A 12649-nucleotide genomic window follows, 5' to 3' on the forward strand; every position below is an offset into this window, starting at 1 on the left:
GGGGACGGTGAGGGATCCCCAACGACAAAACCCCAGTCCCAGCACCCACCCCTGCACAGGCTCTCACAGGAAATTGGGTATCAACGTGGCACCATGGCCAGATGCGGGGAGACCACAGCATGTTCCACCCTGGAGTATATGTGCACCAGAGCCAGGGTGTTTTGGAGGGAGCTGCGGAGAGGTGTCTGGGTCCTCCCTGTGTCCCCTTGCTGGGCAGAGGGAGGTGGGATGGGGTGCTCCCCCCCGGGTGCCCCCACTTTGGGGGGATGCTCTGAGCTGGGATGCAGCATCTCCTCAGCCCGCTGGTGCCCTCGTGAGGTTTTGGCCCCACAGCACAACCCGGCCCGTGGTCCCGCTGCCAGCCACATCCCAGGGTGGTTTTGGGGGGCTGGGGATGCCCTCCACTCCACCGTCCACAAGCAAGAAGCAAACCCGTTACCCTGCCAAACTCATCCCCAAATATCCACCCCATCCCCAAATTGCTGCAGGGCTGCAGCTGGGACAGAGCCATCTCCCTAAAAAACACCACCCCCCCATTTTAGCCTGAGCCACCCCCCAGGCGTTCTGCCCCGTACCTCCTTGGGCGAGAGGATGGAGATGTAGTCCTCATAGATCATCCTGGCCTTCTCGTCGATGGTGTGCTTGTTGCACTCGTTTTTGAGCTCCTCGCATGCTAGCCAGAAGAGCATGTTCTCCTCGCTGTACTCAGTCCGCAAGAACTCCCGAAAGACATTGCGACCCGCCGGGCTCTTCATCAGCTTGTCGAAGGACTGTGCCCAGCCCCGCACCTCCTCCGGAGTGGGTTTGGCGCTGCCAGATCCCGGTGGGGAAGGCAAAGGGACAGCGTTATGGTCAGCCCCAGGAGGGCTGCGGGTTCCCCGCTGCGTCGTCCCTCCCCGAGCGGCTCAGCCGTGCTCATCCCTGGTCCCATCCCAGAAGGACTGTGCCCGAACGCATCCCCGGTGCTCATGCCGAGGCCATTCCTGCTCAGGCTCCGGTTATTACGGAGGCTTTGGGAGATCACTCACGGCATCTGTCCTGGCTCTGCTTGGCCGGGATGGAGCGTGGGTTTGGTTCCAGCTGAATTTCCCAAACTGAGGCGTATTTTGGTGCTGGCTTTGGACAAACCCAAAAGGGAGCAAAAGCCCTTCCCTTGCAGAGCAGGGGAGAGACTGGCCTTGGTTCATCATCCCCGACAGCTGGGGGAGGCAGGGAAGCTGCTCCCCAGCAAATAGCCATTACCTGCAAATAGCCACCACCTGCTAAAGCAGGGCAGGAGCAATCATTATCAGCGGCTAATTAGCATGTCTGACCCCCTAATGCTGCTGTGCCAGGCACTCCAAAGAGCACCCACAGCTGGGCTGGGGGGGGGTCATACCCGTCCCCCAGGGAGTGGGTGCTCGGTGCAGGGCATCCCCAGAGCAGGGTGCTTGCAGGATGAGGGTCTGCCCTTGGGACACAGCCTGAAAGCTGCTGAGGTCCTTGCGTGCCTCAGTTTCCCTTTGCAAAGGGCCCGAGGGCCAGAATTGCAGAGTGCTGCAGCCCGTGGCTCCGGGCTCTCTGTTTCTCGGTGGGAACCAGGGACATGCTGCTGGAAGCGGCACCGGGAACCCCCAAGTCCTGGTGCCCCATTCCCACTCCCCGTGTGTGCATCAGCAGGCAGGATGCGGGGCTGGGTGCCAGGAGGGTGGCAGTGCGGACCGTGACGTGCTGTGCTGTGCAATGCCGCCCCCCCCCACCTCCCCCCCCTCCCCCGGCACTGCCCCTGTGCTCACCATGCTTCACAGTTTGGGATGGTCTCCAGTTTGGTCTCCCGGGACGCCCTCCATGCTCGCTCCCGGTCCTCGTTCCTAACGGGGAGATAGAAAGGTAGTCAGGGGCGTTGGGGATGCACCCAGACCCCCACCTTGACCCCCCCAACTGGCCCTGGCCACCAAATCTCCTCCGTGAGCACCAGCATCCCCCCCTGTCCCTGCCAAGATCCTCCCCAGCACCCTGCCTGCCCCAGCACCCGCTGTGCCGGCAGCACCCCGGCTCCCTTGTGCAATTTTTGCCATCATCGTGCAAGGGGGTTTCCTGCGCTCTGGCACTGCCGTGGCCCTGGACCCACTCCACCGGGACATGTGCCAGGACCAAGCTGGAGCCGGAGCGGCCGCGGGGCCAGGTGGCAGTAGCCGGCAGAGGTCAGTGCCGGCTCGGCCCACGGCAAAGCCGTTGCGAACCGCCACAAATAAACACCAATAAATAAATAAATGGGGGTGGCTGTGGGGCCCACGGCTGCAGCCGTCGGGGCTCAGCGCCACGGTCTGCTCAGATCCCGTGCCTGGTTATCCCGGTCTCCAGCCGGTGCTGGCCCCGGCTCACCAAGGAAGCTGGTGGCCGGGATAGATGGAGAAAAGCGAAGTGCCGGACCCTGCACCCCCCAGGAAACCCAGCACCGGTCCAGCCCAGAGGCCGAGCGTGGAATGGAGGTGCCAGGGCTCAGGGGTGCCGGCATCCCCTGTGTCCCCCCCATCCTTCACCCCCAGGGGTGCCGGTGGTGCAAGGGGAGAGCGGCCTCCAGCCAACTTCCCTCGAATTTCGGTGCCCAGCACTGACCGCAGCGCTTCCTGCTTGCAACACCATCCCTCACCGCTCGCACAAGATTAAATGTGCAAACTTCTCTCCCGGCAGCAAGGGCGGCTGGGGTGGGCGAAAGCTGCAGACACGTCCCTGCCCACGCTGGCCCCGGCGCTCGCTGCCTGGCACGCTTGAGCCCCAAAAACGGTTGGCACCGGCCACTGCTTGCTCCGGGAGCGGGATATGGGAGGGATTTCTGCCCTGTCTATGCTCATGGCCTCTTGCAGAGATGGAGGAGGGACACAGGGAAGGGTCACCCTGCCCACGACCGAATGCCACCAAGCCCTGGGCAGTGCCTGGGAGGAAGATGTTCAGGGCAGGCTAGGAGGGAAGCCGATCGCCACACTCGCTGCCTTGCAAATGCAAGAAAAAGAGACGGAATCAGGCGAGATAGGGCCCCAAGAACACAGTGGGGGTTTGCACAGGGCCGATGCATCAGTGCTGGGGATGCACCATGGGTTTGCACGGGGCTGACATGGGTGCTGGGGATATACCGTGTGTTTGCACGGGGCTCAGCTCCACGGCTTGTTGCTCCCCCAAGCTCAGCACTGTCGGTGGGTGTAAAGCCCAAAGCTGCTGCAAAGCCCGAAGCCGTCAGCAATCTCAGAAAGGGCTGACACTGAGGATGGAGAAGAGCAGACGGGCTCTCCAAAATCTGAGCTATCTGAGAATATGGAGCTGGGGATCCTCAGAGAGGATGGGAGATGCAGCTGCAGGCAAGCGGCTGCTTATGTCCTTGGCTTTGGGCAGCACTGGGAGGCCAGGACCAGACTCTGCTGCTCCAAGGCAGAGCTACCTGGGGGGGCTCCCACGGACCGGGGGGGGGTCCACCTCGGGCAGCACACTGCAGCTGCAAGAAGGCACCGTGATGCTGGGCAAGGAAACCTAGCTCTCCTCCTGACCCGACCTGCCTGAAACAGGGAGCAAAATCCTCCTGCCTGCACAGTGCTGCACCCAGGGGTCCTGCTGCCCAGCCTCGTCACCCTGCCCGGGCACGGCCAGGTGCCCTGGGAGGGTGGGCTGGGGAGGCAGAGGTTGGGCAGCTCGGCTAAGCACCACGCTGTCTGCAGCTTCCCCCGTGCAGCCAGGCTGGGGACATCCAGCCCCGGGAGAGCCGTTAGTGCAGCGGGGTTCCCGGTGCTGCTTTCTGCTCTCTATATTTTAAAAGATTTGGCCGACGGGCAGGAGTCACGGTGCAGCAAGGCGAGGCTCGGGCTCACCAGGCTCCGCGTCGGGGGGGAGAGCAACACGCCGCGGCATCGCCAATGCCCATCTGCTCCAAAACACCATTTACACCTTTTCTAACCACAGCACCCAATTCACTCTCAATTCCCAACCCAACAAAGCACACAAGCGGCCCGGAGGCTCAGCTCGGTGAGTGGGACGGGCTCCATCCCCGCCGCCCTCCCACACCCACTGCCTGCGGGCACTGCGAGCCGCACCAAAGGGCTGCAGAGCACCCAGGGGTTGGGGGCTGCTGCGGGACCCCATCCCCCTCGGGAATCCCATCTGCCTGCTCCGGCAGCAGCCGTATCCAAGCGCTTGGTGCCGCAGAAAGCACGGAGCGACCCAGCAACACGCAGGTGACTCTCGCGCCTCCCCTGCTTACGGGACCCTTGAATATCAAACGACAATATTGGGTGGGCGATGCTCGCCGCCCCACAGGACCCTCGGGCCAGGGTGCGTGGTGGGACGTACCACGAGCAACTGCAGCAGCAGCACCAGCAGAAGCAGCAGGCGTTGGGGCGGTGGTTGCTGGCGGGTTGCACCGTTGTCGGAGAAGTCTCATGCCGGGACATCGGAAGGGGTGTCTCTGCGGACGCGGGTCCTGCGTACTGAAAAGCAGGAGGGCAGGGAGCGGGTGAGCGAATGATTATCTCCCACCAAGCGCGAGCAGCCCGAGGGAAACGAGGGACCCCCGTGCAGTGACTTGCTGGGATTTAGTTTTGGCTCCCGCTTGCCATCCCGGCCACCGGCCAGCCTTGAGCTGGTCACCACCTCACCTGCGTCCCAGCCTCATACACGGTGGACGGGGTTGGGTCGTGCTTCGGTGGCTCTTCTGCTGCTCTCCGCTCCTCCCAGTCCGCGGGTGAGCCGTGCCGCCGAGACCCCCCGGCTAACGTCCCTGCCGCCTCCTGGACGGAGCCTGCGGGGAGGGAGAGGAGCGGCACCACGTTACCTTCACAGAGGGACCCCCCCCACCAGCTTCGAGCGGTTCGGCGAGGGGGCTGCTCCATGCTGGGGAATGCCCTTTTGCAGGTGGCAAGCTGGGGCATGGCAGGCAGACAGAAAAGCGTGCAAGAAAAGGAAGCGAGAAGGAAAGGAGGAGGGGAAACACGGCTGCAGACGCTCTGCCAGCCCCACGCTTTGCCCAGAACCCCCTTTCCCATGCTTTGGCAGTGCTACTGAGCCCCACAGACACCAGCAGGGCCGGGCAGGTTGTGGGGGTCAGCGCCGGCCTCGTGCACCCCCAGCTGTACCCAGTGCCGTGGGGAAGCAAAGCCGGACCCCCCCCGGCGTGTTCAGGGCCGGGATGGGGAAGTCGGAGCCGCTCCACGGCATCATGTGAGTGGAAGGAAACGGGGGGTGTGTGTGTGTGGGGGGGTAGTTTTCACAGCTCCCAGCACTAAACCAAAATTCGCCCCGTGCCAAGCGTTGGCCGAGTCTGGCGCTGTCTGCACCATTGCTGCAGAATAATCCCCCCGTGCCCTGCCTGCACCACCAGCCCAGCCCGGAGCAGGGATGCTCCTGGGCAGAAGCGGTGCTGGGTGCTGAGCACCCACCTCCATGCAGGTGGTGGTAAGGATGCGGTCACAGCTGGCTCTGCCACCCTGTGCCCCTCCGAGGGCAGTGGGCAGCAATCACAGTCCTTCTTCTGCCAGAAGGAAGGAACGGGAGAGGGGGGCAGCGGGCAGGGACAGCCCCCGGCCGCCTCGACCCCAGCATCCCTGTCTCGAGCTGCCCCAGGTCTCATCAATTCCCCAGCATGGCCATCGCCTGGCAGTGCTTCCCGTCAGCTCCTCGCCTGGGCCCTTGCAAACCCTCCCGCCGGCTCCCATCGCTCCCGCAGGAACGAAAAAGGAGAGAGTCTGTGTTTCGCTCCCAATTGTCCCTATTTATAGCTCCGAGTGCTGGCAGGACGGCTGTGACCTTGTCACCCGGCTCAGCAGCAGGCTCAGCTCCCTCTTGCACCGTGCTGCCCTCAGGTCCATTTAACCTCCCACTTTTTTCCTTTTCCTTTGCTTTCCCTGGCCCGACCATCTTCTCCTCCCGGCACCCGCTCTTCTCCCTGCCCACCCAGGGTGATATCCCGCTTCTGAGCCCACTCACCCCACGGTGCCCAGTGCTGCTGGGGGGGCTGCAACCCCACAGTAGTACGGGGGTAGCCAGGCTCTGGGCACGGCTCCCAGCGGGGCCGCAGCACTAATTACAGCAACCGGTGATGAGGTTGTGGGAAACGGGGCGAGCAGGAGGAAAACCTGAAGGCTGGGAAAACCTGAAGGCTGGGAAAACCCTGCTTCCTCCCAGCCCACCCCAAAGCAAAGGCAGCCCCGGCTCTGCCATGGCCCCGGGATGTCGAGCGGGCGAGGGACAGGGACGTGGGGACAGCGCGTGGCATTGCTCCAGGGGGACTTCCAGGCATTTTGCTTCTGCAGCTGGTGCTAGACCTTGGCCAGAGCAGACCCGCAAGCGGCTGAGCCAAAACACCCCGGAGAGGCGGCGGGATGGAGCGGCATCCCCCAGCAAGGAGCATCCCCTCCCCATGTCCATGGGGTGCCCTCAGCACCCGGCCAGATGCAGGATCGGCTCGCTGCTCATCCCGGGTGCTGTGGCACCCACCTTGGCTGTGTGGGCTGCGCCAAGGGAGCCAGGGAAGAGAAGGGAGGCATGGGGCCGCGAAGGGTCCCCCCCCGGCTCACTGCACCAAAAGGCAACGCCAGTGCGCTCCGGATCGGCACCAAAGGGTGATGCCATCACACTCTGGATTTGCGGGGCCGGTTTCCCAGCCCCGTGCACCTCTAAACACACCCATAGCCCCCCAGCCCACCATGCTGGCGGGGGGGCCGCATGCCATGGGGCTGTTTCCGTCTACGCCGGGGCCGGCGGATAAGGAAGTGCTGGCGGGCGGTGGAAGCCTATGAGTGCCGGAGAGAAGGCGAGGGCGCGCGCGTGAGGCCATGAAAAGAGGAAGGATGACAAAAAAGGGGACGTTTCCCCAGCGGAGAGAAGAAACGCCCCAAAAGTTGCCCTCGCCCCAACCCCGGGAGCTCCGGGAGCCCCCCGGGAGCTTTTGCCATCATCGCCTGGTGCCTGCAGCACCCGGGCTGGGAGTCCCCATGTGCTGGGTTTCCCCGGGACCGCGCCGGCTCACGCGGCCGTGACGTCCCCACCGAGCCTGGCACCGCCCCGTCCTCTCCCCAAACGGGAGAGGGGAGACCCCCCCACGCAACCGGACAAGACGAGTGCTCCCTAAAATGACTTTCGAAGGGAAACCTTCTCTTCCATCCACCTGGCTGCTCCTTGCGCCGGGGCGCTGGGGCAGCTCCATCCCACGCAGCCGCACGCGAAGCGCCCCGTGCCCGGCTTAACCCCAGCCAAAGCAGTCACCAAAACGGCCCTGTGCCAGCTGCAGTGGGAGCCGTGGCATCGAGGTGCCCACATGGGCAAAACCCAAGGCGACGCTAAATACTGGCCACGGGAATGACACCGCTCCATGCATCCCACTTTCCCCCAGTGCCCCGGCCGGGGACGATGCCCTGAGCGGCGTGGCATCCCCCTCCGGCCACCCCCGCCTCTGCAAAGCGGGGCACAAACCAGTGCCCACCCCCAGCGCAGCCTGCGCCGAACCCCTGGCGTGCCCACCCGACCCTGTGCCGTGGCTGCTGGGAGAACCCGGGGGGAGGACACGGGGGGAGCCGGTGGCGGTGTGTCCATACCTGCAGCCTGGCCATCGCGCTGCGGCGGCGGGTGCCAGCCAGGGTGACCCCGGCCGGCTCAGGGGGTGTGTGGCATCGCCGGGACCGCCGGGTCTGAGGGCAGGGAGATGGGAGAGAAAAGAAGAGAGAAAGAGAAAAGAAAAGCGGCCGAACACATCCTCTCACAGGAAAGGGAGTGGTAAGGGAAGTGGCAAACTCAACCGAAGAGTTCAGACCTTTTTTGGGAAAGCCCCGGCAGGGCCCGGCTGCTCTCCTCGCCGCTCCACCGCAGGGCCGGCCGCCCCGACGGGGCAGGAGCGGGACAGAGCGAGTCCCGCTGGTGGCTGAGCCGGATCGTCCTCCCGATTCCCACCCCTTGGCCGGATCCGGCGGCTGCCGCAGGCATGAGGGCAGCTGAGCCGGGGCTCCCCGAACAGGACTGGCACTGACTCCCCCATGCCGGCTGCAGCCAGGCATCTCGGAGATAGCCCGGGCACGCCGGCACTGGAACAACCCCACGGCCAAGGAATGGGCTTTGCTGAGGAGTGACGGCCAGGATATGTCCCCAGGGTGGGCACAGGCCAGTTCCCGGTACCCAGCTGAAGCCACTTGGAAGCGAGGGTGCTTTCCGCCACGCCGTGCCCCGGGCATCCCCGGGGCTCCGGTGCTGCCCGTGGGGTGAGGATGCTGGCTCGGCAGTGAGGTGGGCAACGAGGGAAGGGGGCCGGTGGCCGAGGGTGGGCTGAGTCAGAGCCTCCTGCGGTGCCTCCCGGCAGCATCGTCCCTGCCACGCGGGGATGTGCCAGTCCGCCTGCTGCGCAGAGCAAAGCCCGGCTCCCTCGGCCAAGAGTGACTCACAAACAAAGTTGGTCGTTTTTTTTTTCCTCTTCAGAAAAAAAAAAAAAAGGAGAGAGAGAGAAATCAGACGCCCAACCTCTGTTTCCTTGATTAAACGTGCCCTCGGCACCGCTGCGGGCAGAGGGGGGCTCCGGCCCTGGCACCACACCAGCGACCGAAACTGGTTTGTGGTCTCTGCCAGCGGCTGCCCCTCGCTCGCACGGGCTCGCCGCAGGTGGAAAAGGGGAGAAAAGGGGAAAAAGAGGGAGGGGGGGATGCTGACAACCCCCTGAGTGCTCCCGTGGGGCTGCGGGGCTGGGCCAGGCGCCCGGTTGTGGCACGTGCCCGTTATCAGCCCGGTCCAGCATCTCACTTGGCGCAGCCGCTTCCCTCGCCTTCCCGGGGGATGCCGAGCTGTTATCTCCTCTCTTTCCAACAGCGCGTACCCCGGCACCCAAAAACCAACGCAGTCACACCGCCGCCGTCCTCAACTCCACCCCGTCTGGATGGAAACCCCCCCCATTACCCAAAAGTCACCCTCCGCTTCGGCAGCTACTTTTTCTGCCAACACCCACCCCACCATCGCTGCTGTCCTCACGGGTGCTCAGCGGGGCTCTGTTTCTCTGGTCACCTGAACCTCATTTATTTTCCAGATGGTTTTCCAGGATTCCCTTTGCCGCTGCCGGGCAGGGCCAGCTCCGAGAGCTGGAGGCTGCCAGGATGCGGCCACGCTCCTGTGGAGGACCCCCTGGCACCCCCAGCTCGCCGGCCGTGGGGCACCCACTGACACAGAGGATATTTTTATTCTCTGGCCACCTCCAGTCACGGTATGAGCTCTCCACCCCAGGAGGGACCTTCCCTTCGTATTTTATGGGTCAAAACCTGGAGGGCAGCTTTGCTGCTCATCACAGACCTCCGTGGGGATTGCTCGGCCAAGGGCGATGCACAAATCCCCCCCCCCGGTGCCGGCGAAGACACCATCCCCAGCCAAGCTGCCGGCACGGCTGAGCCCCCTGCTACACACCAGCGATGCCTTGGTGGGGAGCAGCGCGGGATCCGGCCCCTCTCCGTGCCTCGGAGGAGCTGGAAAACACCCGTTGCCTGCGAGACCGGCCACGCTGGATCAGTACGAGCAGATCTCGGCCGCCCCGGCTGCCTGCTGCTGGATTCTCTAGTGTCTAATAAGGGTTCAGCCCAGCCTGCAGCTTCCCCTTCTCCTCCCTGCCTTTCTCCCGGGAGGGACCCAGCACCTCCGACCTCTGCCAAATTTGGCTGAAACCAGCCACCGAGCACAAACAGACGTGAGCCAGCCCCGTGGGCGGCCCGGGGAGGTGATGGGGGGGGCTGGCACCCCGCGGGCCCCCCTCTGCCAGGGTTACCCCTTGGGCAGGCACCGTCACCGAGCCCCACAGCTGCCAGCCGCCCCCGCAGCCTGCCCCAGCCACCTGCCAGTGGCACAGGAAGTTTTGGGAGCTATTTTTAGACCCAGCTTTCCCCCCCCTCTCCACCCCGCTTTAGCAATCTATTAAAAAAAAGACTAAAGAGGTGAGGCTCAAGCCTCCTGACTCTGCGGGGACGGGGTTGGGCTAACCCCGATACTACCGGCATCAAGGTGCCAGCAGTCCCAGGCACTAGCTGGGTCGGGATCCCCGGGTCGTGCCGGGACGAGGGGGTGGCAATGCTCACGTGGCCGCGTCCCCGCCGAGCGCGTGTTGCTGATAACGCCGGCAGATGTGCCCGCGCACGTGGCGGAGGCGGCGGTGAGCAGATGCCTTTGGGGGAGTTCCTTTGCCCGGCTGTGATTTTTCTGCCATCCCTCGAGACTGGAAAAGCAGGTCCTGGCGATGGGAACCGGGAGATGCCGCAGCGTGTCCCAACACCTCCCCGGTCCTTCAGACCACGAGGGCCGACAGCCCCATGGGCACCTCTCCTGCCAGTATGAGGATGATGCCGGGGTCCTTCTCCGGACCGGCTATATCCTCTGCTCCCTGCACCTCTCCTCGACTGTAGCCGGGGTCTATTTCTGCACCGAGCATCCTCCGAGCCAAATCCCACTGAGAGCCTTCCCGAAAGGACCACATGAACCTCTCCAGCACCTGCTGGAAAGAGGCGAGCGGACCCGAGGCTCTGTCCCGGCATGGCCACTGCGGGCTGCCGGGTGGCACGGTGGGCGCAGCATTGCCGGCACCCGCCCCTCCGGCCCCGGCTCTTGCACTGAAATGCAGTTAATAGTTTCATAGCGTAAAAATAGCACCCACGACAATCAGCTGGAGGATTTAATAAGGCAAGCCCTGACAATTATGTTTCTATTAGTAGAGGTATCGCGGCGTTTTTAAGGCGTTTGGTAATGATCCATGGGAAAGGACAAGAAAGATCACAGTAATCAATACTCAGCAGGAGCTACACCACACGGATGGAGCCCAGCAGCTGATGGAAGGGAAGAGGAAAAGAAAAGGAGGGATAAGACATCAGCATGGCCGGGGTAAGAGCTGAGCCAGGTGGGCGGCAGGGTGCTCCTTGTCCACGGGGTGCTTCCAGCCCAGGACCTGCTTGTCCCCATCCCAGCACACGCCAGTGCAGGCAGCACCGTGTCCCCCGGGGACCACGGGGCAGAGGAGGGGGCATTAGTGGCAATTTGGGGGATAGGGATGCTAGGAGGATGCGAGGAATTGCCCTTTCCGAGGAAATGAGGAACCAGACAGAGAATCAAGCCAGGATTGGGATGAAAAGGGGGAACCTTGCATCATGGGGAAACGCTGGATCAAAGGGGTCGCTTACCGTGGCTCCGAGCGCTCCCTGACGTGGCTGATGGGCGATTTTTCTCCCCAGCCCCGGCACAAGACCAAACCCCGCCGGCTGCATCCGGAGACCCGCGCCAGCACGGGAACGGCCGGCCAGGCACAGGGAGGAGATTTGGGAGCCTGCGCCGGCACGGGCGGGAGGTGGGTCTGGCTGCGCCGAGGACAGGTCTGGCCCTGCTCTCCAGCCACGCTCCCTGCCCAAAACGTGGCCCCGCGTGGCATTGATGTGGTCAGGGCAGGGCTGAGCCCGGCAGCCGGCTCAACCAGCGGTGGGACCGGCCAGGCTGGGGTTACACCAGCACGATGGCTGGGGACAAGGGGGACCACCCCCAAACGCTGTACCCTGGGGATATTTGCCCGCAGCTTTTTATTCACCCGGACAGCTGTGGGCCCCGCTGCCTGCACGCTGCCAGTCCTGACGGATGTTTTTTGAGGTCTGGCTTCAGGCACATGTCACATCTCGCTGGTGAGCACCCAGGGCTGTGATGTCCCCCAGGCTCCAGACCCAGTGCCACCACGGGTCCCTGGACCAGAGCTTGCAGAGGCGAGCTGTTGCTTGTACCAGTAAGAAAACTTCCTCCCGCATCAGACTTTGGTCCTATGTTAAAACAGCGACGCACTGCAGAAGGAGTTCCCCAGGAGATTGTCCTGCAGGCAAATACCCAGGGCAAGGGGGATTTGGTGACCCAACACCTTTTCCCAGCTCCGGAGCATCCCAAGGGACATAGGTGATCCCTGTGCTGTGGTCACCGCAGCCTCACAGGCGCCGGGGCAGCAGTGATGCTCTGCCCTGCTCCAGCTGTGACAAGCAACGGAGAGCTCTGCGAGCAACTCGTGTCTTCCGAGACCAGCCGTGCCGGTTATTTAAAACCCGACCAAAGGGGAAGAAAGACGGTGGGGTTTGGCTCAGCCATCCCTGGGGAGGAGCTGGCAGCAGGGGGGAGGAAGGAAACGCTGTCACCCTGCGTGGCCCCTGTGCCACAGAGGTGGCCACCAGCCCTGGGACAGTGCCAGCCAGCCACAGCCGCTGCATCCCGCTCCATCCCGCTCCGGCCGGGCACGCTGCTGCCCGGACAGGGCTGTGGGAGATGGCTGGGGCGGCAGGAGCCTGGCCATGGGTGGATGCCCATCACAGGCATTCTGGACTTAGATTGTGGTCGTGGACCTCACTGGGGATCTCAGCGAGAACCCCGATGTGACAGGCCGCGGTGATGCCCTTTGCCGAGCCCCCAGGATGCTGCAGGGCTCGGCTGCACCATCGGAGGACACAGGAGCTCGCCTGCCACCACTGTCACGGCAATATGTTTCCCTGGCTCTAAATCCCCTTCACGAGCTCTCTCCTCGCGGTGAAACCCACACCAGGCTTGCAGGCAGCATCTTTCCTTGTTTTTTCTTGTTTTCCAAGGCTAGCTTGAAGCTCTCCCTTCCTTTTCCGGGGTTCCTGCCCGCTAATGCCAATATGTACCTGTTTGCTCT

General features: G+C 63.7%; 1 protein-coding gene across 1 annotated transcript in view; it reads right to left on the reverse strand.

Moving 5' to 3' along the window:
• The window catches only part of RGS19 (regulator of G-protein signaling 19), a 7909-nt gene extending 273 nt beyond the window's left edge, over positions 1-7636 (reverse strand). Inside the window, exons 1-5 of the mRNA XM_010569493.1 lie at positions 7557-7636; positions 4623-4765; positions 4318-4454; positions 1776-1850; positions 576-810 (exon numbers count right to left, since the gene is read on the reverse strand). Coding sequence (XP_010567795.1) covers positions 576-810; positions 1776-1850; positions 4318-4418 — 411 coding nt within the window. The 5' untranslated portion in view covers positions 4419-4454; positions 4623-4765; positions 7557-7636. The remainder of the gene's footprint in view (positions 1-575; positions 811-1775; positions 1851-4317; positions 4455-4622; positions 4766-7556) is intronic.
• Positions 7637-12649: the final 5013 nt, after the last annotated feature.

This window comes from Haliaeetus leucocephalus, unplaced genomic scaffold (assembly GCF_000737465.1).
Source record: "Haliaeetus leucocephalus isolate CR32 unplaced genomic scaffold, Haliaeetus_leucocephalus-4.0 Scaffold273, whole genome shotgun sequence".
In the NCBI taxonomy this organism is placed as follows: Eukaryota; Metazoa; Chordata; class Aves; order Accipitriformes; family Accipitridae; genus Haliaeetus; species Haliaeetus leucocephalus.